Source organism: Tachypleus tridentatus, chromosome 10 (genome assembly GCF_004210375.1).
Source record: "Tachypleus tridentatus isolate NWPU-2018 chromosome 10, ASM421037v1, whole genome shotgun sequence".
NCBI classification, from domain to species: domain Eukaryota; kingdom Metazoa; phylum Arthropoda; class Merostomata; order Xiphosura; family Limulidae; genus Tachypleus; species Tachypleus tridentatus.
This window is the reverse complement of record NC_134834.1, coordinates 144628138-144649582: the sequence shown is the minus strand read 5'-3', so window position 1 is coordinate 144649582 and position 21445 is coordinate 144628138. Positions and strand designations below refer to the sequence as shown.

The 21445-nt window shown below is 31.0% G+C and overlaps 1 protein-coding gene across 1 annotated transcript in view; it reads right to left on the bottom strand.

The window, feature by feature from the left end:
* The window catches only part of LOC143230526 (chromodomain-helicase-DNA-binding protein 4-like), a 103871-nt gene that overhangs the window by 47964 nt on the left and 34462 nt on the right, over positions 1-21445 (bottom strand). Inside the window, exons 6-23 of the mRNA XM_076464248.1 lie at positions 21189-21383; positions 20722-20865; positions 19894-20070; positions 19077-19301; positions 17985-18190; positions 16477-16620; positions 14051-14087; positions 13420-13611; positions 12634-12834; positions 11826-11963; positions 8901-9022; positions 8440-8557; positions 7570-7625; positions 6981-7122; positions 4411-4542; positions 3659-3776; positions 2228-2352; positions 150-242 (exon numbers count right to left, since the gene is read on the bottom strand). Of these exons, the coding sequence (XP_076320363.1) occupies positions 150-242; positions 2228-2352; positions 3659-3776; positions 4411-4542; positions 6981-7122; positions 7570-7625; positions 8440-8557; positions 8901-9022; positions 11826-11963; positions 12634-12834; positions 13420-13611; positions 14051-14087; positions 16477-16620; positions 17985-18190; positions 19077-19301; positions 19894-20070; positions 20722-20865; positions 21189-21383 (2565 nt within the window). The remainder of the gene's footprint in view (positions 1-149; positions 243-2227; positions 2353-3658; positions 3777-4410; positions 4543-6980; positions 7123-7569; positions 7626-8439; positions 8558-8900; positions 9023-11825; positions 11964-12633; positions 12835-13419; positions 13612-14050; positions 14088-16476; positions 16621-17984; positions 18191-19076; positions 19302-19893; positions 20071-20721; positions 20866-21188; positions 21384-21445) is intronic.

Here is a 21445-nt window from a genome sequence, read left to right as displayed (position 1 = left end):
GAAAATAATGGAAACCACCAATTTTAATTTATAATTTACTATAGTCCCACACCCCTATTGAAACAAACTCCTTAGTGTTGTGAAAATCAATCAGAGTTTCATTTGAGAACTTGATAAATATTGTTTATAAAGCACAGCAACTAACTCACTTGAGTAATTCTCTCCTCCACAGATCCTCGAGTCACAAACCGGTAGATCATCACTTTGTTTGACTGTCCAATCCTGTGTGCTCGACTAAAAGCCTGAAAACGTCATTACTTTAGTTTCTATTGATATATAATATTGTTTTTAAGGATATCACAAAATAAATTTATAGAAGCATACTCCATTTTTAATGTTGTAAACTTTCAATCACATTAGAGTAACCATCATCAGTCCCAGTGATATTAATAACAGATCCAAAAGTTTTCTGGTATTTATTTTTAGTTTACAGGAGGTAGCACTTGATTTAATTTGTTTTGAATATTATGCAAAGATACATAAAACCTATATGCATTATCCATCCTTAATTTAGCAGTGACAGATCAGAGGAAAGATAACTAGTCAACACAACCCACTGCCAATTCTTGGGTTCTTCTACTGCCAACAAAGAATGGGATTTACTGTTACATTGTAATGTCCCCACTGATGAAATGGTAAGAATATTCAGTGATGGAGGTTGAATCTGTGAACTTTGAACTGCAAGTTAAACATCCTAACAACCAAGTTATGAGAATCCAAAGTTAATGTCACTGAACATTAAACATTACAGAAAATACCTGGTTTTGAAAGTACTGTGCTTGTTAAACATAAAAAATACCAGTGTGCATGTCTATTTTACCATACTGTTCATTTTAAAGTATTACATATTTGTTATTATATAAAATACATGAACACTGTTTAACCTGCTTTAAAAATAATAAAACTACAAGTTGTAAAAAAACATTATCAGAATCAACTGTCAACCCTTCTGTTAAAAAAAGTAATTTATGCTCAAAGGTACCAGAGGCTTCACCAACACATTTGTTGTTTGTTTTCGTATTTTGCACAAAGCTACATATGGGTTATCTGTGATAGCCATCATCATCCACTGCTAACTCTTGGGCTACTCTTTTACCAATGAATAGTGGGATTGACTGTCACATTACAATTCCCCTATGGTTGAAATGGTGAGTATGTTTGGTGTGACAAGGATCCGAACATGCAACCTTATTTGTTGTTAAAAGTATAATATTTTGCAGTACTCTAATATAAGACAAACATAACACTATCAACAACAAACAGACACAAAATTATCACTACATCTTTCCCAATGAGTGGGTCATGATAACACTGCAGATAAAAAATGCAGCAAACTAGTAACTAAACATGAATATTATAGGTCCACAGAACTGGTCCGTTAAAAAAATGTTGAATATAATTCTAACTTTACAACATATATCTATGTAAAAAGAGACAAAATATTTGTAAAATGTCCAATTGCACATAAACAATCAGATCACTCATAAAAGTATTTGATCCTGAGTAATCCATGATAATAGTTTGAAGACATTATATGGGTAAAGAACAAAACTGTGCATTTGGTATTTATAATAAAGTTTTTCTTCTTTACTTACAACTAAACTTTGTTACAAAAGTATTTACACTCAAGACATTGCTGTGAAATGATGACAAATCTGACTCGTACACTTAAAGGTCAGAGTGCAAGGTGATGTGCAAGGAAAGAATAACATTTCTTCTCCCCATACAGTTCACATACTGAATTTGCATAACATCTAGAACCTCCTAAATGTGCATCTACAGTTTTCTCATTATCCCTATATACTGTATATCTCATTTACTCTCTTCTACCACAAACTGTCATGAAACCACCAATGTAGGATCAAATGAACAGCTGATAACAAATACATAACACCATACTAAATGGCATTCTGTAAGAGGTCATAGGTTCTGCACTTTGATTCCCACCCATGCACACAGATGTAAAGCATCCATGTACATTTAGTTGTCCGACTGTTAGCACACTGTTGTCTCTGATGATGTATTATAAAACTGTTGCAATACAGATTATAGACTTTAATGTACCTAATACTTGTAAGGATCTAGCTCTGTATTTTTGAGTGCTTGGTGACTAACTGCACAAAAGTTTTAAAATGACCTAAGAACAGTAATAACAAATCAAGGATCCAATTCTTGCTAATGTTGAACTAATTTCTGTACATTTTATCAATTCCATTCTGAGACATACCTGTATATCATTATGAGGGTTCCAGTCAGAGTCGTAAATTATCACAGTGTCAGCTGTGGCAAGGTTAATCCCCAAACCACCTGCTCTTGTAGAGAGCAGGAACACAAACTGCTGTGCTCCTGGTGCTGAAGAAAAAAAAAATCCAACCCATAAATAACTAGTATTAAAACCTCATATTAAAATGCACATAAAACAACATTAAAAATGATGAAAAGCTGTTACAAAAATCTCAAATTATAGTTTGTAATTTTCTATTTCCTTACTAATTGTGATTACAATGATCACAGTGACAAGACAGTCCATTTTTCTGGTGAACATAACAATTAAATACACCAAAGCTGCAATATTTTTAACATTTTAATGAAATTTTAATGTTGAATATTTTATTTTGTTATTTCTCTACATGTTTCATCAACATCAGAACTTAATTTTAAAAAAATTAGCCAAACTGTTTAATACTCACAGTTACAGTGGTTTCAAAATACAACTTAAAATATGTTATTAATGCAAACAATAATCTCTCTCTCTCTCTCTCTTTTTTTTTTTTTTTTTTTACAAACAAATAAATTTGTTCTTAACCTAATTGAGATTGTAAAGGCTTTAAATTGTCAATGCGTAATAACATCACAATAAATAATTTTAAAAATTATACAAATCATTTGCTTTAGTAACAACAATAATAGAAGAGCATTTTATATCAAGTAATGGAAAAAACTCTAAGTGACTTGAACAAAGCTCAGGTTATTTACAGCTACTCACTGTAAACAGTGTAAAACAACTAATCTGTGATACGTACAATATGTAATATATAAAATCTAGCTTCATTTGTCATCATATGTTTTAAGGTAAACAAAAGAATCAAAACTGTCTGTAAAAAACTTTATATAGCCGTAATTACTGGTAAGTTCTGAAAATACAGAACCAAAAATACTTTAGTAAATATCAAGGTAGTTTTGACTGTAGTGTTATCCAAAATTGTAGAAATACAACACAGAACCAGGATTACCTGTATAAATATCAAAATATCTAAATGTGTAAATTGCAATAACAACAAACATTGTGAATGGTCATAATATTCTGATTATTTTTTGAACAGGCAATAAGATAATATGCACATTTATAAGAAAATTAATTTCCAATATACAAAAACAAGAAATGGTGACTTAAAAATAACAATACATTCAAGCTCAGAAGACAAAAAAAAGAGTCATAACCCTTGAACATAAAAAAATCTACAAAATTATATTGCTTGTGGAAACAGGAGGGGTTGTCATGCAACTCAGGGTAATTGGGTTAGGGTGTCAGTGGTAAAAAAAAAGAAAGGGGGGGGTTAGGTGTAATTAAGTAGAACCTGCATATACTCATCTAAGAAAAACAAACTAATTATCTCTACAGTAAACACCATAACTTAAAGGAATTTAGAAGACTTACTGTTGAATCTATCTATAGCTTCCTGTCGTAGACTGCCAGTGATGCCACCATCAATCCTTTCATATTTGTAACCTTCTGACTCTAAAAAGTCTTCCATGATATCCAGCATTTTTGTCATCTAAACCATGAAAATATTTCTTTTAAAATTTTTAATCTCCTCTCAATAAATTATGAATCAAAAATGAAAAATCAGTCAATAAAATAAAATAATTCTTTGATGTAAATGAACATCAGGTAAGTAACTACTGCTTTTACTGTACTATAATATCATCATCTTCATGCTTTATACACTTTCTAATAGTTTAAAAAAACTGGAACTCGATCACATCCAAAGCTCCAGTAAAGAGACAGCTCTACATTTGTATTAGATAAGAAATTTCTTTAAAGACATGTTTCTTAATGGTCTTCATGCAACAAATATGTAAACTTATATTACACCATAACAGAGAAAGAAGAATAATTTAATAAGAAAGAACTTTATGTTTTAGGTATAACAAATTTAGTATAAAAAACAGCTCCAAAATTTCAACTTGTATGAAACCTTAAACCAACTTTCCTCCAGACATTTAAGTTTGTATGAAAGTTTAAAGAGATATCTTGTTCATAAATGTTATTTCTTGCTTATGAATTTCATGTCATGATGTATTGTAGTCTATAGAATCTACTAACTGTCTGACTGACAGAAAACACACTACTGTATAATGGTGTAACTAGTTAAAGCAGGAAATTATATGGATTGCACCAGTACAAACCTGTGAGAAGATCAGTACTCTATGACCAGTCTCCCTAAGTTTTCTTAGCATCTTGGACAAAACAACAAATTTTCCACAGGCTTTGGTCAAGGAACTCCCTTCATATGCACCATTGGGCAGCTTAGGAGCCTCCTGCAATGTCAGTTATACATATAATACAAATCTACCTCTCTTCCTCTTCAGTACACACACACACAAATTCTTACCTTTCAGGTGGATATAGTCACTGCTATCCTTAGTAAGCCCAAGTGCTTAAGTTGCAGAACTTTAAAGAGGATACAGCCCACCCTCAAAAATTTTTTTAAAGTTAAGGCTCAAATTAAATGATTGTTAATTTAAGATAAAAATTATCACATATCTTATTGGACATTAACAAGAGGTACAAAAATAGGTACATTTTAATTTTTGTTTATTTTTCATTCATCAATGGGAAGCCACAAATATTTGCTTTTACTTTTTTATTTAACAAGGTCAGCACTTGACATGACCATGAAGTAACAATTACACAGTGTAAAAAATACAATGTATTGTGATGATATGTAAATCTCCATTATAATTAACTCCACACTTCATTGACTATACTAAGAATCATTCTAACAAATCTAGTGAAATAAGTACACATAAAATACACTTTGTTTTTCTCCAATTACATCTCAACAGTTTGTGTAGTAATCAAAAATTTTGTTTGATTATAGAGCCATCAAATAGAAAATCAGAACCCTCTTGCCATACCTACCTGTTACATCCTCCTTCTCTAGATTTATTAATAGCTCTTTCTTACATTTAATTCTATATTACCATAACTAATAGAAAACCAAAGTTATCATCTATCAAATGATGCATTATATAACATTGTTTTATGAATGGAGAACTGCCAATTTCCCTTTTAGTACAAACTTTGTTCCCACAGGAAAAATAATGAGGTTGGATGATTTTGTAACAGTTCTTGTTGAACAGTTAGATACAGATAAAATTTAAGAGTTAGGAGAAATTGTCTCATTTTGATGCATTTTTCAATTAAATAAAAATTTAGTACATTGTCACTATTAGTATAAAAAGTATGGTTGAGTTTTATAAACAATTAAGAGCAAGAAAAAAGATTCAGGTAAATTATTTCTTGTTTTTCATGTTCATTCTTTATTTTTTTTTTTTATTATGAAAGTAACTAAAAGGTTACTTTTATAATAAAAGTTGATTACGATTAGATTAGAAAAAATAAAGAATATTATAATAAAAATGTTTCATAAGGCATGCACATAAGTAGTAATGTTATTCTAAAATGTAACAAACTCTACAACCTATAATGGAGTAAATGTTAGTCAGACATGATTCAAAGGACAATAAAACATTAAAATTATAAATAGATGTATATTGTTACAAGTTTAAAGCTACACTGGATAAATGAATATAGTTTCATGTTACAATACGAAGTTGTTCTAGAAAGGAAAAATGAAATTTAGATTTATTTCAATGTTCTTTTAGTGGTTACAAGGTCGATCAAATTGAGTAGAGAAAATAATAGATAAAATACAAGTCTTACAGAGAAAAACATTAGAAATTTATTTATGAGGTTTTTAAAACTAAGTAAATTATGTTAGTACTTTTAAATCTATAGCCTTTGTACAAGTATAAAGAAATCACATGGTCAATCAAATCAACTGAGCCAGTATTTATTTTTTTTCAACTAACCATAAAATTGTTGTATTCATAGATCACATGTCATATTTAATAGTCCTGGTTTAGAACAAGTTATTTTGTAAATATCTGAATGTGTGTCTGCCTGTTACCTAAATCAAACTTTGTGTGATGATAGTCTGTAATAAAAGGCATGTTGATAGGGTGGTCACAACCTCCTCTACCCTCATTATTGAGTACTTATTATATTTGACAGTTAATGTTAAGCACATTCATAGATGGTGTCATGTTATTATGTCAAATAAACAAAAAAGTATAAATACTTCTATAATGCAATGTACATACAACATCGGGAGAGACCAGACAAAGATCTTACACAAGTCACAGAGTGCACTAGTTCTCTTTTCAAAGGGATGCAATAAAAAATATATGAAAACTAATATTTCAGTAATACATGCAGCTGCCACTATAATGCTGATATAAAAACTCATTTCTTAAGTTCTACGCACGTCCTACTCTGACCCCTGATCTTACACTTATTGGCTGCAAAAGTGTCTTACAGGCCAAAGTTGTAATGTCAGGGGTCAGAGTAGGAAGTGAGCTGGTTGTTACCTCTTCCTACAAATTCACCCTCACCATGAAACAGTATATCACAAGCTTTAAGTATATACACAGCGAGTTCTTACAGCTTATACAAAATTTTTAAAATGGAAATAATAAATACTGTACTAACATGTTTTGTTATAAATAAATTGTTTGAAAGTCAAGATTTTTGCATTATTTATCATATCAGACACCCCCCATTCTTTTAAGTTCATAGCCTGGATAGAAGAGGATGGATACATCAGGTTGTATGTAAGAAACAGCTGTTTATGTAATACATTTAATATTTTACTTCAGTACAAAGCTAATAATATAAAGAAAAGATTACTAACAAGTGCAGCTGCAGGAAACAAGTATGGATGATTGCAACATTTCTTCAAGTCCATCATGACGTTCAACAATGACACCTGGTGGCCTCCACCTTTGGCATTTAGGGCCTCAAAATTACGAGTCAAAATGTATTTATAATATTTCCTGAAAATTACAAAAGGGTATATAACAGCTAGTAATCATTGTAAATTTAAATATGAATTCTACAAAAAATAAGTTTTCAAATGTTTTTAATTTAGAATTATTCTAAGGAACTGTCAATTGTATTTAAAAACGTAACTGTTTTAAAAAATAAAAAATGTCTAAATATGTTTATTTCTCTAATATATAAAGGTAAAATGACAAAGCATATATATATATATATTTATGTATGCATGTATTTGATTAATACAATGAAGGTTGAAGAATAAAACTTTAAACTCCTAAAACCTCTAATATCAAGTCTGACAACTTCTAGTTAAACTATAGTATTCCAGGTTCAAAGTACATCCTAACATGATATATTGTTGTAGAACAAATCACTGCCATATCATATTTTAATAAAAATATATCTATTTTAAAATTGTATTCCACCAAGTGCCATTTACTTACTTTTGCATTGGTGACAACTCAACTCTTAAAATAAACTCACTCTTGGCTGGGATGTTCTGTAATAAAGAAACATTTTGTTGTTAAATCATTTCCTCTCACACAGAATAGGTTTTCTTTTCACCACATTAAATGTCAAGATAACAGAATTTCAATAAAATCTCCTGTAACACAAAAAAAGTTGTCAAACAAATTGAAAATGAGGTGTATCACACTGAGTGCAACTCTGTTGTTTGACAAACATATCAACCAAACGAGTTAAAGAAAATTGCACTAAACAGTGAACACATAAATGTCTAGGATTAAGTTGTATCTGTCTTTACTCTATTAAACTCAATAATGAAATTGATTGTAGCTTTTATAATGCACCTACAACTTAAAATAAGTCTAAACCATGTCCATTGTCATTATATGTTAAACACTGAAGCCTTCTACACACAGTTTTGATTCAATAACCATTAGGCCACACCAAATCCAACAAGGACAATTTCTTGAACAACACACATCTTGTTTTTCAACCATAATTTTGCCCCAACAAACAAGTAAGAAATGAAACTAAGGCTTGACTATATGCTAGGTACAGATACAGATGGCAGCACTCTGAGGAGCTTGGCATAAAGATATAGGTGGCAGCACTCTGAGGAGCTTGGCATAAAGATACAGTTGGCATAAACATGAAGAAACATGTGCAAAAATACAAATGACATGAGTAATGGATAGATTTGAGGGCACAACACCATTTTTACTTAAGGTAACTTCTGATACTTGTAACAGCAAAATTTTGTCCCCCTTTACCTGTGAATTGGAAACTGATTAACAGAGATAAGATTATTACCTTGAATTAAGCTAAAAAGTATAATATAAGAATTGTACCTTTAATACATCAGCTTTGAGTCTCCTTAGAAGGTGTGGGCCAAGGAGATCATGGAGTTTCTTAACTTGTTCCTCTTTGGTTAAGTCTGCAAACTCATTCAAGAACCCTTGCAAGTCACTAAAAAAATAAAATATTTATATCAGCATTGTACATAGGTTAATTACAGAAAGTTCAATCACACTCTTAAAATTTTTAATTTTAGAAAATTCTTGCAAGCTGACTTTCACAACAGAGTTCATTCATTAGCAGTTAATTTGGTTTTATACAAACCACTTGTCAGTACAGACAAGTAAACTATTTATTGAAAAGTTTCTTTTAGTACTCCAACTTTGTTTCACAACAAGACAGAATACAGTCATTTAATTATTGTTATAGACTGTGACCACATTTTCAAATATAAACAGGATAACTGATAGAACATGATAAAAAGAATCACATGACAATGAAACTGTTAACTAACTTGAATCGTTGTGGACTTGTGAAGTTTAATAAATGGAAAAGTTCCTCCAAGTTGTTCTGAAGTGGAGTTCCAGTTAACAGCAGTTTGTGGTTGATTTTGTACGAGTTCAGAATTCGAAAAAACTGAAACAAAGATTTCATATTTTTAATAGAGTGAAAATAAAATGAAACAGGTCAGTGAAAAATGAAAAGTATTATCTTTCAAAAAACACAAAAAAATTGATTATTTAAAACAATAATGGAACATTTCAAACAAGCACAAACTACACCAATGCAAATTTAAAGAATATCAGAAAGTTTTATCAAAACAATCTTTCATTTAAGCAACTTACTGATTAATCCTTTCCCAATGGATCATTGGTTCAAAGGCCATGTCATTGCATTTGTTGACTTGCATTCAAAATTTTATTAAATTACTATTTTATGAATTTATGTCAATAAGTTCTGTGTAAATTAGGAATTCAAATTACTGATACTAAAAAGCTAGAATATAAAATAAGAACCTTTTTTTTCTTTGTGATTGGCATATGTACTGAATCAAACACAGTGGCTCCATTCAACTCTGTTTTTTAAATAGTCCCTTATTTAATCATGCTACAGTAATATCACATGTGAATAACCAATTAATAGCTTAGAATTCCCTTAGAGTGTTTTTCTCAGCCATTTTAATCTGTGAAAAGGCTACCATGTTCTTTTGAACCAAGACTTCAAGGTAGGTTGTGTGTTTACTCTACTCAAAGTTTCAAGTTTTTTAAATTTAAATAAACCTTAGTTATTAAGCTTAATAAATTACAGAGTAATTCTATGGTATCAATGTAGTTAGTTATGATATTTTGGTAATTCAACTGTATAAATAAAATTAAAAAAAAAACTGATATCCTCCATGTGTGAAAATTTAAAAGGCTCAGCACAACCTATGTCCAGTAACAATTGAGTTCAAAGGATGTGGCAAGAAGAGAACTGTTTCCTTTACATCTTGATTTATTGTTCTTTATTAAAAAAAGATTAATAATTTATTTCTAAACAGTAATAATCTACATACATATACATAATGCATAATAACTAAAATGCGACTGTATATTACAAAATACTACTCCACTAAAACATAGCTAAAACAAGGAATACTAAAGGTCAGTTTTATATTGGTGGACACATACTCTGCTTCAATGCAAGTTACACAATTTTAGCTAGGCATAACTGGAAGGCAATATAAAAAGTAATTATATATTTCAATATAGCATTATGAGACTAAAGCATGTTAGACTAAACACATATATTATCATGTTATGATATGTAACCATTCTAGGACAAACAAAACAATTTATATTTATTTCCTAATTTTTTATAATGATGATAAGGTTGGTTTAGTGACAGACTAAACATAGTTAGAGCACAGAAAATAACAAAGTATAAAGTTCTACCAAAAATAAATGTCTGAAATGTATTTAGGAGGTTTCAGTTTTAGAGATTACACAGATAGAGGTTTTTGGTATGAAGAATATTTTTTTAATCATAACATGAAATCACTTTGCACTCTGACTAGTAATGAAACAACTCTACTTTCATAAACTGATCTTCAGTAAAAATATTTCATTAAAAAAATCTGATTTTTTGCATACAAAATTTTAATAATCTTTACTAAAAAGTCTAGAAATTTTGTGTAGATACACATGCTGTATCAAAAGTTACAGTGCAAATACTTTAAGCATGCAAATGTGTAGATGAATTCATGTATACTATACCAAACCCATTGCAAAAGGGTTAATATATATTTTTCTCTAATAGTATACATTTTTTTTTAAACATTCATATAAAGCTTTCAACAGGCTTCTAAGCCTTTCCTGACTTTAGAGTGATATACCAGATGAAGAGCAGCTAATCAACAGAACATCCCACCAAATCTTGGACTACTCTAACCAAACAGTGGAATTTGACCATCACTTTTATAGTGTATTCACAACAAAGATGTATGGAACCCAAACCATGAGCCCTCAGATCTAAAACTCCAGCACACTAATAAATACCAGCCCCATAATTTTTACACAATAAAAATATTCAAACTTACTCTAACACCTGCCAAATGAACCAATCCAGCTTCTTCATGTAGATAAAAGAAGAAAAATAAAGGTAGTTATTCTGGAAAGGTTTGGGTTGTTTCATTTAGACAAAAAGAAGATATATGGCACTACTTTCAAGATCTTGGTTGTTGGACCAGACTTGTGACTGGACCCATGATTTCATTTGAGACTATGATAACCAACATGATGAAGCAATGAAACATGCTTGAAATGTTCTAGATGTAATTATGAATGAAATTGTTTAAGTGTAGTGATTAAGCTAAACCATGGATCCAGGGTGGATAAAGTAAGAACTTACTGGAAGACATCCCAATCCATCTGACATACCAGATGAATCAGAGATTCATCAAATTATTACTGCACTGCCAGCACAAAACATAAAACAAATGGGCACAATAGTACCATTACCTTCAAAATGAGGATTGGAATCACTGGTTTTAATATTTTGTAAAACTAACTGTACAGTTAACTCCAAAGATGTAGTGTTGAAGTAAAAGCAGATCTGCTATGCAATACAACATGGAGTTCTACAGCAACTCTCAAATTTAAAATGCCATTTCTACAATGAAGAATAAATATAAGGATGGTAACACGCCTCATATGGTACCGTCACAGTATTGTGCAAAGTTCCTTTTATCAAAATAACCCTAAATCAACGGCTTCAAAATCATCATCACCCCCCTTCTAATCATCCTAGGCTCAGTACTAAAAGATGCTGGGTTGGCTTGTGTGGCAAGTATTAGATGTACAATCACAATATTGTATCTAGTTGACTTCAGTATCAGTTACAGAAATTAAGATTTCATATAGTATAATGCATAGAGACAAAAAGTAAAAATAATACTCACTTTTGACTGGTTGTTCTTCAAACGGTGAGCTTCATCCACAACTAAAACTTGCCAGTCTACAGAGCCTAACATAGCAGCATCAATACTGATAAGTTCATATGAAGTAAGCAGAACATTGAATTTTACAGGGAAATCTTTCTGTAAGTAGAAATAAAATGAAAACTGTAGACATAGACACAGTATTTAAGAAATTCACATGAATTACAAATTATTAATAGAACATATCACATGGAACTCGCTACATGTGGCAAAAGCAATATTATTTAAGAGCACCCAATGTTCATTCAGAATTAAAAGTTGTAACAACTTAAAAAAACTTAAGTACAATTTGCTTAAATTATGGATCTTAAATGGCCAAAAAACTGAAAATAGCTGCAGTCAAAAATGTTATAGTCATGCTCACTTCAACAGTCAAACACTCCAACAATAACAACATGGTTCAGTTACCATAACAATTTTAAAACAGGTTCATTATACCAATGGCCTCAATATTCCCCTGTATGAAAATCAACACTGTTTATATATTTATAATCCATTCACAGAAACAGGTAACTGCAACTTTTTCTTTAGTTCTTTTTCCTCAAACTAACCTTTTGGGTGGCTGACACAACTGTCTTAAAGGTCACACATACTTTATGTATCTATTTAAAATCTTAGATTAAATTTAGATTATTTTATGACTGGTAACATACAACGTTTTTTGCTATTCTTCATTTAACACAAACACACAAAAACACTACTTATGGGTCACTTAATTTATATTTCTTTCTAGATTAAACAGTGCATTCAAATATGGCTAAAACTTTACCCGAAGTCTGGAAGCCTTTGGTCCACCTCTAATTGCCCCTTCTTCAAAAGACAACTCATGTTCTCGAATCACTGCTCGACTATCTTTGTCACCAATATAGGTCACGACATACATGTCTGGAGCCCACATCTCAAACTCTCTCTCCCAGTTGATTATAGTCGAAAGTGGAGCACCAACAAGAAATGGGCCTCGACAATGGCCCTGGAAGTTCAAGTATTAATATCTCATGAATCAATTTTACGGAAAGATTTCCATAATAAAGAATAGAAAACAAATCAAGAAGTTTATCATTAGAGTAACTAAATTCCAACTACTAAGTGTTCCTAGCTTGTTACCACATGTCGACAGTAGAAATAACAATATGTCACCTAGCTTACTATATTATTTCTATCGTTATCCATAATAGAAGTTACAAACAAAGATCTAGTTGTAAAATAAATTTTTCTGCAAACACATAGTGCTTCTTTAACAATAATAATGAAATATATGCAATTTTTAAAAAATGTTAAATGCATAACTAAAGCATGATTAAAAGTTCTGACATTTTTGACACATTATTTTGTCATAATAATAGTGTTTGTGTGTGTGTGTGTGTGTGTGTGTGTGTGTGTGTGTGTGAGACAGAGAGAGGGTACAAACATATAGATACACACAAGTACAGAATTTTAAAACACAAAGAAAGACTTTACATCTTTATATAAGTGAAAGAAAAACATTCACAGCTCTAGTTTATAGTTTATATTAAGAAACTAATGTTCAACAGACTTTACAAAATAAATGTCTTACCTCTTTAAACAAAGAATATAAAAACACAATTGTTTGAATAGTTTTTCCTAAGCCCATCTCGTCAGCCAGTATAATATCTGTTTTATTCGCCCAAGAGAATCTCAGCCAGTTTACACCTTCTAGCTGGTATGGATGTAGCTCGCATCCAGTAACGTCAATATAAACTGGCTGCTTTTCGTATTTTTTCCGTGGCTACAAAATTAAATAAATAGTTTTTAATGTTATAAATGTCAATTCCATCTCTTCCACCCACACAGGATTTAACAGCAGATGTGCATTCTCATCTATATTTCACTCCTCTTAAAAGTAACACAGAATGCAGTGGCAACAAATACTTTTTATGATCAAACATCTCAGTAACAAAACAAATCACTATACTTTCCTTGAATTACATGCTTTTATTATAGCATCATAAAGAATACATTAGTTAAAATAAAGATTTTTCCAGATGTTTAAATTATATCATTATTGTGCCTTAATTAAAAAAAATCTTCAGTAGGAATCAAAAATGTTTTATGTGATGTAAGAATGCATGGTAGAAATGGTCCTTTGCCAAACTGAACCAAATGCATCTCAACAATTTGAACCTATTAACATACCAAAACCTCTGCATACATAGAAGCTGACTTACATCTATTGTTGGCTTTTCTTTAGGTTTCTCAGATGGTCTTGAATCTTCTTTCTCATCCTGTACATGATCTTTAGATTTCTTGTTCTTGCCTTTTACCTTTACTGGGTTTCTTATTTAAGCCTAAATCTGCAGCATTTCTACAACACAAATGTTTTAGTATTTTCAGAACATTTCTACCATGTCAACCATAAGTTATTTTACTAACCACAAACGTTTGTATCTAAACATAGCTGCATGCACTGTCCTCCCTTCAGAAAGGAAATGCCAATTAAAAAGAATGCCCATTAAGTGGAATTACCTGCATTAGCAAAGTACACATTTAATAAGGTTTATAACAATCTACTCACTGAATATATAACTGCAAGAGAAAAACAGTATTAACAGGGTGTGTGTGTGTGTGTGTGTGTGTGTGTGTGTGTGTGTGTGTGTGTGTGTGTGTTAAGGATTACTTTTTCAACAAAGATGAAATTGAAAAGAAAATCTATGATATAGAGAGCTAATACATTTTAGACTGGCCATACCCTATGAATAATGTATTTGAGGAAATGTCATAGCATCATTCATACCTTAATTAGTTTAGGTTACTACATGGTGAAGTAAAACAGACTTAATCCTATAGCATTCATTAAAGACTGTTTTAAGCTCACAAAAAAGTGACTTAACATATTAATAAATCAGAACAAAATTATATGTAGTACACTTTTCTTATTACTTTAATATGTAACAATGAGTTTAGCCTAAAGTGTATTAATTCAGTCATGACATTACATAAGAGCAGAGATAAATTTCAAACACCTGAAAAAATTAAAACAATCTCCAGCAACTAGCCATGGTACCTTTATCTTGTAACTTGGGCTTAAGATGAAATCAGTAAAACAAACCTTTTCAAAGTCTGCATACAACAATTTGATTGAAGGGTTTTAATATATGAATAATAAATGTTAATAAATAAAACAGTTAATCCCTAATAGAAAGAATGTTAAATAAAGTGGTTCTGATGTTAACTAAAATCTATCATGGATTGTTAATATTCATTTTTCAGGATAAGACACACGAACTATTTCTTTTGAGTAAAGTAAACAAATCAAATTATATGGTCACATAACAAACTCTGTAGTAACCTTCTCAATTATACCACAGGAATATTATATTGTAATTAAATTAACCACAAAGCAGCCCCTAATGTTTACAGCAACCAAGCTACAGATACAACAAAGCAGCCCCTAATGTTTACAGCAACCTAGCTACAGATACAACAAAGCAGCCCCTAATGTTTACAGTAACCTAGCTACAGATATAACAAAGCAGTTCCTGGGATTCATAGTAACCCCTCCATATAAATAACAAAGATTCTCTTTGGTTCATAGTCCATATGTTAGTTAAATCTTTCATTACAGGGTCGGTCTGTAGGACAGACCACATGACCTCTTTGTACTTGTTATAAGTACAATGTATCCCAAATTATACGACATATTACAATCTTAAGTCACTACAAAATGGTTACACTTATGAATGTACACTTTCTGGTGAATGAAACACAAGTGCAAGTTTTTTTACTCTTATACATTTATAATAATTTATAACACCTGTATGATCACCCAAATATAGCATTAACAAACATGATAAAAGAGAGCTCTGTTCATCCTGTGGTTAGCAGAGACAAAATCATCTATTTCACTGTAATGAAAATACCATAAGATGTATTGAAAAGATGCTAAAGTTAAGAATTCTATCAAGAAGTGCTACCAATGGCTTCAAAAGTCAAAAAGAGTAACACAAGAAAGGAGAAGAAATGGGCCAGTCCCATTTGGTACAGTTGCCAGATGTCACTCTTATGCACTTTATCGCCATGACTATGTAATGGATATCACCTACAAAACAAAGATAATTTATCTGGGAACACTGCATGAATAGACCACCAAGGAAATTAGCTACTGTTATGGCCAATATGCTGAAAGTAGAATATAAGCTCAATAATTTTAGGATCACAAATAGAACATGTATAGAAATATACTGATGGTAATTAGTGTGCAAAAACTGTATACATGCACTCTTCTTCAACTGCAAACTACAAGTTTTTCACTATCACTCTCTTGTGTTGCTTACTTGTGTTACGCATCACAATTTTCAGACACCTTACATATATCCATAGTCTCTTAAATTTCTGATGACTCATTTAAGTACACAAAATACAAACTTAATAGGGTTTGTAATTACATGAATATCCTGTCATTACTTGGAGTTTACAATAATAAATGCTCATACACTAATAATGAGTCATTTGGGTTCACACTAGACATCCATTTTTTTTTTTACTATTATTATTTTTAGTTAACTAAGTACCAGGTATCATAACATTTAAGAAAACTCTACAGTTCTGTAATAGCAACAACATTCATTTCAAATGTAAGCCATCTAAAACTCACCTGAGTTCCCAGTAGACATTGATTGCTTGTTGTAAATCTGGAATTTCAAATTCCCCAGTATTGTCACCAAATTCCCATGATGACTGGTCATAGGGTAGATCTCTCCACTTAACGAGATACTTGGTGCGACCATCCTTTAGAGTTCTGGAAATCAAACATATACACAAGTTATCACTTTGAAAACATCTTTACCAAAGCAATAACACAACTGCAAAATGTATTGTTTGTAATAACTACTATTACAAAACTGAGACTGGGAAAAATCCAAAAATTGCATTACATTTGCTGAAAGGCACTATAACCAACTATACTTCATGTATCAGTTTTCACATCACTAGACATTGAAAAATGAAAACTGTCAAGACCTTTGCCTCTCAATACTAAAGGGTTGAATGTTACTAACCACTACATACCTATCAAAATATATTCCGTATTTATGGATTCACCACAAACAGCTTAAAAGTTGTGGAACAAGTACCATGTTTTGACAATTTTAAAACTGCAATGAATCAGTAAATTACCATACCAAGTGGTACTTCACATCAGTGGGATAAACTGGGTCTTTGAGACAGTTTATCAAAAGAATACCATTCATAAAAACATTTTTACAAGCCCCTGTGCTTCATGATAACAATAACAGAAAAACAGCATAAATGTTTGTTACGTCTAGGTGGTTTTAAAAGCTAAAATAATGTGTGAACTAGACTGTCACATTTTTGCACACATTGATAATTACTCATTGAGGAGAATTTTAAAATAATTATAGACCTAAACTCCTTTGCTTTTTTTCACACAAAAAATTTAATGCTTTGAACTAAAAAATAACAATTTTACTTTGATTATTTTAAGCAGTTAATTATATTAGTTATAAATAACATTGGATAGTAAAGAAATACTTAGTAAGCATTAATCTTTTTAAATAAAGTGAAACCTATATTTTTCCCATGAATGCTACAATGGTAAAAAGAGGTTATTTTGCATAATTCATCTTTTATGTACAGCAGCAGTCAATCTTGCAAGATTGCATCTCATTGCAATCTTCTCATACTTGACTTTTGATATAGTGCACACATTGTGACATTACCAATGCCTTATCTTACAAAGTCTCATAAGATGTTTTATTAAAATCGAAAGAATATCCACTCTCCATCTGTACAACCCTACGATGAAAATGTAGGAATATTCACTTGTAATAATATTCATAACATTGAACTGTATCAACAAAATCACATTCTGCCACAGTTTCTAAATACAATACAAACAATCATTTTGGCCACCTATTCTGAAAATAAAAAGTACAAGCACTTGAGATAATGCACTGATAATGTTATAATATAAAGAATTCTGTCAATCTTCAAATTGCAGTTCTGAATAATAAACTCACTTTGAACTGTTGCAATGACAGATTAAAAGACCACTATCGGCTTTATCTCAAGTTTAACTATTCTAAATGATCAATTAATTAGAAGGATTTTTGTTTTGTTTTTTAAACTAGAAGTTATACTTACTTATGGTTAATAACTCTGTGAACTTGTAGCCATTCTGGCTGGATCCCATAGCGATAAAATCTTTCTTCTAGGTTGTGGGGATCATCACGAGGTGTCTCCCTCTTCTTGTAATTATCAATGCTACTACCGTCGTCCAAGGGTGGTGGTTCGTCCATGTCATTTTTTCGACAATACATACGATAAACAAATGGATGGTAAACCTCCAACTAAGTGCAAGAAAATATTTAACTACATTTAAAAATAGAAATCTTTTTATAAATTTATCTATAGTGCCAATGTATCAGAAGTTAAAAGTAACTTGCTTTTTCATACTAAGCTTCATGTATATAAAAAAATGAATATTTCCTGTAAAAGTAATCTACTGAATATGCTACTGAGTATAGCTTAATGGCTTCAAAATTACACATATTATGAAATATCTTTCAAGCTAAAATTAGTTGTCAACATATGGAAATCTATTATTAAAAAAAGGCTTACTTCTTATCTAAAAAAATGTAACATTAAAACTTGTATCAGGAATTAAAGTCACAAAAAACTTTTTATTTTTCCTTTCTAACATACAAAACTTTTATAATTATATATTATCCTTAGCCCCACAAATCAACAGATAGGCATGGCAGGCTAACTGTATTAAGCTTATATTGTTGAACATTAGTGGAAACATTTTCTATTGAGAGTCTAAGGTTTGTGTACTGTGTGACAACAAACTGCAATCCCCAGGTTTACTATAAGGCTTCAAATTTAGCTACTGTTTTATGCAACATAAGAAATAAACAAGTAACAGAAAAGAATTAACATAACTTTTTAAAGTTTCAGCACTGATCACCCTTAAAAGGTTTAAAACAAAAATTAACTGCAAAATATATTTTTACAGTACTTAGTTCATAATACTCACTTCTTATAATCTTTTAAGCTATTCCACATATGGCAAATTATACTAAGAACTCTGACTATATATATATATATATATATATCATATTTATCATTAGGACAAAGTACACATTGTACAATAGGTACCTAATTTTCATAAAAAACAAAAATGCAAAAGAAACAACTCTTACCTGTAGTTTGGATATTCAAAAAAACTCTTACCTGTAGTTCAGACACCCAGGAACAATGCCAGTAGGACATATCAGACCATTTGACAAAAAATTCTCGCATAGGTTTAGGTTGAATTTTCTTGCTTGTGGATGGCTGAGCTGCAGGAATGTCATCTTTATCTCCGTCCTCTTTCTTAACTTCTTCACTCTCACACTTGGGAGACTCAGCCCATCGCCAAGTCAAAATTTTACTCACTTTTCCTTTTAATGGTTCCACCTTAAAATATCAACAACAACAAAAAATAATTTCTTCCCACAAGGAATAGCCATTCCAGGCTACAACAACAGGCAGCTTATGAAAACTAAGATAGAGATGTATGGTAAAAATAAGAGAGTATATATTCTTATTATAAATTATGTAAAATCTGTAAAATTATATATTTTTATCAAAATAATCTCACATGAACAAAAAAAAAAGGTTCTTTATAAAACAAGAACATAAGCAATGTTTTAAAAAATTTCCAATTCCAAAAACATGGAAAACAATGAATTACAGACAAAATAAACTACTACATCCATAAATCTATGAGTCAATAAACCTTCAATAGCTATCAAACTTGTCCTCCAATTTCCCACCTTAGTATTGCACATGTGTATGTCACTGAGCAAAACAACTAGAAGATTTTGATATTTAAAAAGTTCTAAAGAAAGGTTAAATTCCAAATTTAATTTTTTCTGTGGATAATTGACACTTTCCAAGCACCCATCTGAGATTTAATTATGTACTGAAAGTAAAAGGGCTACGTGAAAAGGAAACTCAATAAATCACTTCATGTGAGCCAATACTATAAAAGCAATTTAGAGCTTACAGAACAGCGAGGGCAATGCCACTCTCCATCAGGAATGTTCTTCAAGGGGGGATTCAGACAAAATGTGTGGTATGCAGATGGGCAACTATCACAACACAAGAGTTCTCCACCATCTTTGCATACCCGGCAAAATTCCATGTGTTCATCGTTGTCTTGCTCTTGAATGTCTTCTCCTTCCTATATGGGTAAAAAAAAAAAAGTCCTCACCACAATTACAGCACTGTTATTGGTTACCAACACACTGGAAACTGCTAAAGCACCTATTAGCTATTACTACTCCAAATTTCCAAAAACATAATTAATGTTATCTGTTTTTAACGATGAAAGAAAACTATTACAAAACTCTCGTGACATTAGAAAAACATATAGATTCAAGAAGTTGTGATAGAAATGAAATAAAAACCCTATAAGCCGAGCGCTTTCGAAATATCCACCTTGCAAAAGCACTCAGGTTATAGGGTTATTTCATTATTACAAAGCACTGATTTACAGATTAAACTCTTATTTCTGTTTTACTTTACACCTGATATCCATTCTGATTCATTAACTGGATTAAATTAAGATTAAAAAAATTTAATGTATACATCAGAAGTTTCCATTTTATGATATCTGTAAATACTATTGTTAGATATTCATAGTAAAAACTAACATGTTCTACTTTAACAGAAGACTTAAGTATAAATCCATTATCAACTTTAAAAACACTAAGAACTGGATAAGGAGTAATAAATTAATACTATTTTCTTCATTTGGTCAATCTTCAATAATGGGTTTAAATCAAGGTTAATCACTTATCAAAACAAACCACCTGAACAGTCTGATACATACACAGTGAGGACAACTCCATTTCCCTTCTGGGGCCTCTTCCAGCTCTGGATCCAAGCACACCAGGTGATAGGCCCGAGGACAGGTGTCACAGAGAATTATCTCCCCCCCTTGTTGGCAAACCTCACAGTAATCTTGATGGTCAGTCTAGAAAAACAAGGTTGGCCATATCTCCTCTGTTTCAAATATGCATCATTATTTATGCTTCTCAAAATTAAACACAAAAATGAAGTGTTGATAAAAGAAAGTCTAACTAAAAGAAATAATCACTATACGAGAAATAGTTTTATTTTGAACTCAGTAAGGTAGTAGATACCAAAAATACCTAAAAAAAAATTATCTGAAATACAAGCCTTACAAGCAAGATTCAATTCTGTATTTAATGATAATTCTAGGCACTTTTCTTTTTAATAAACCTACCTCAAATCTATCTCCAAGTACTTCATTGATAGAAATAACATAATCCTCACCTCATATCCATCATTTTCTGCATCAGAACTTGGAAAGCTAGCTGTTGTTTTTGTTTTTTTCTTTTTCTTACTCTTCTTTGTTTTACTTTTCCTTTTTGATTCACTCTTTGATGGTGGTGTAGCATTCTGGGCTTCCTCTAAAACAGCTTCAAAATCTGCATCACTTTTAGATTCGCTAAAACTGTCCTCGTCTTCCTAGAATCACATAACTTCAATCGTTAATACAATGTAGTCTCCTCATAAAACATCAAGTACAG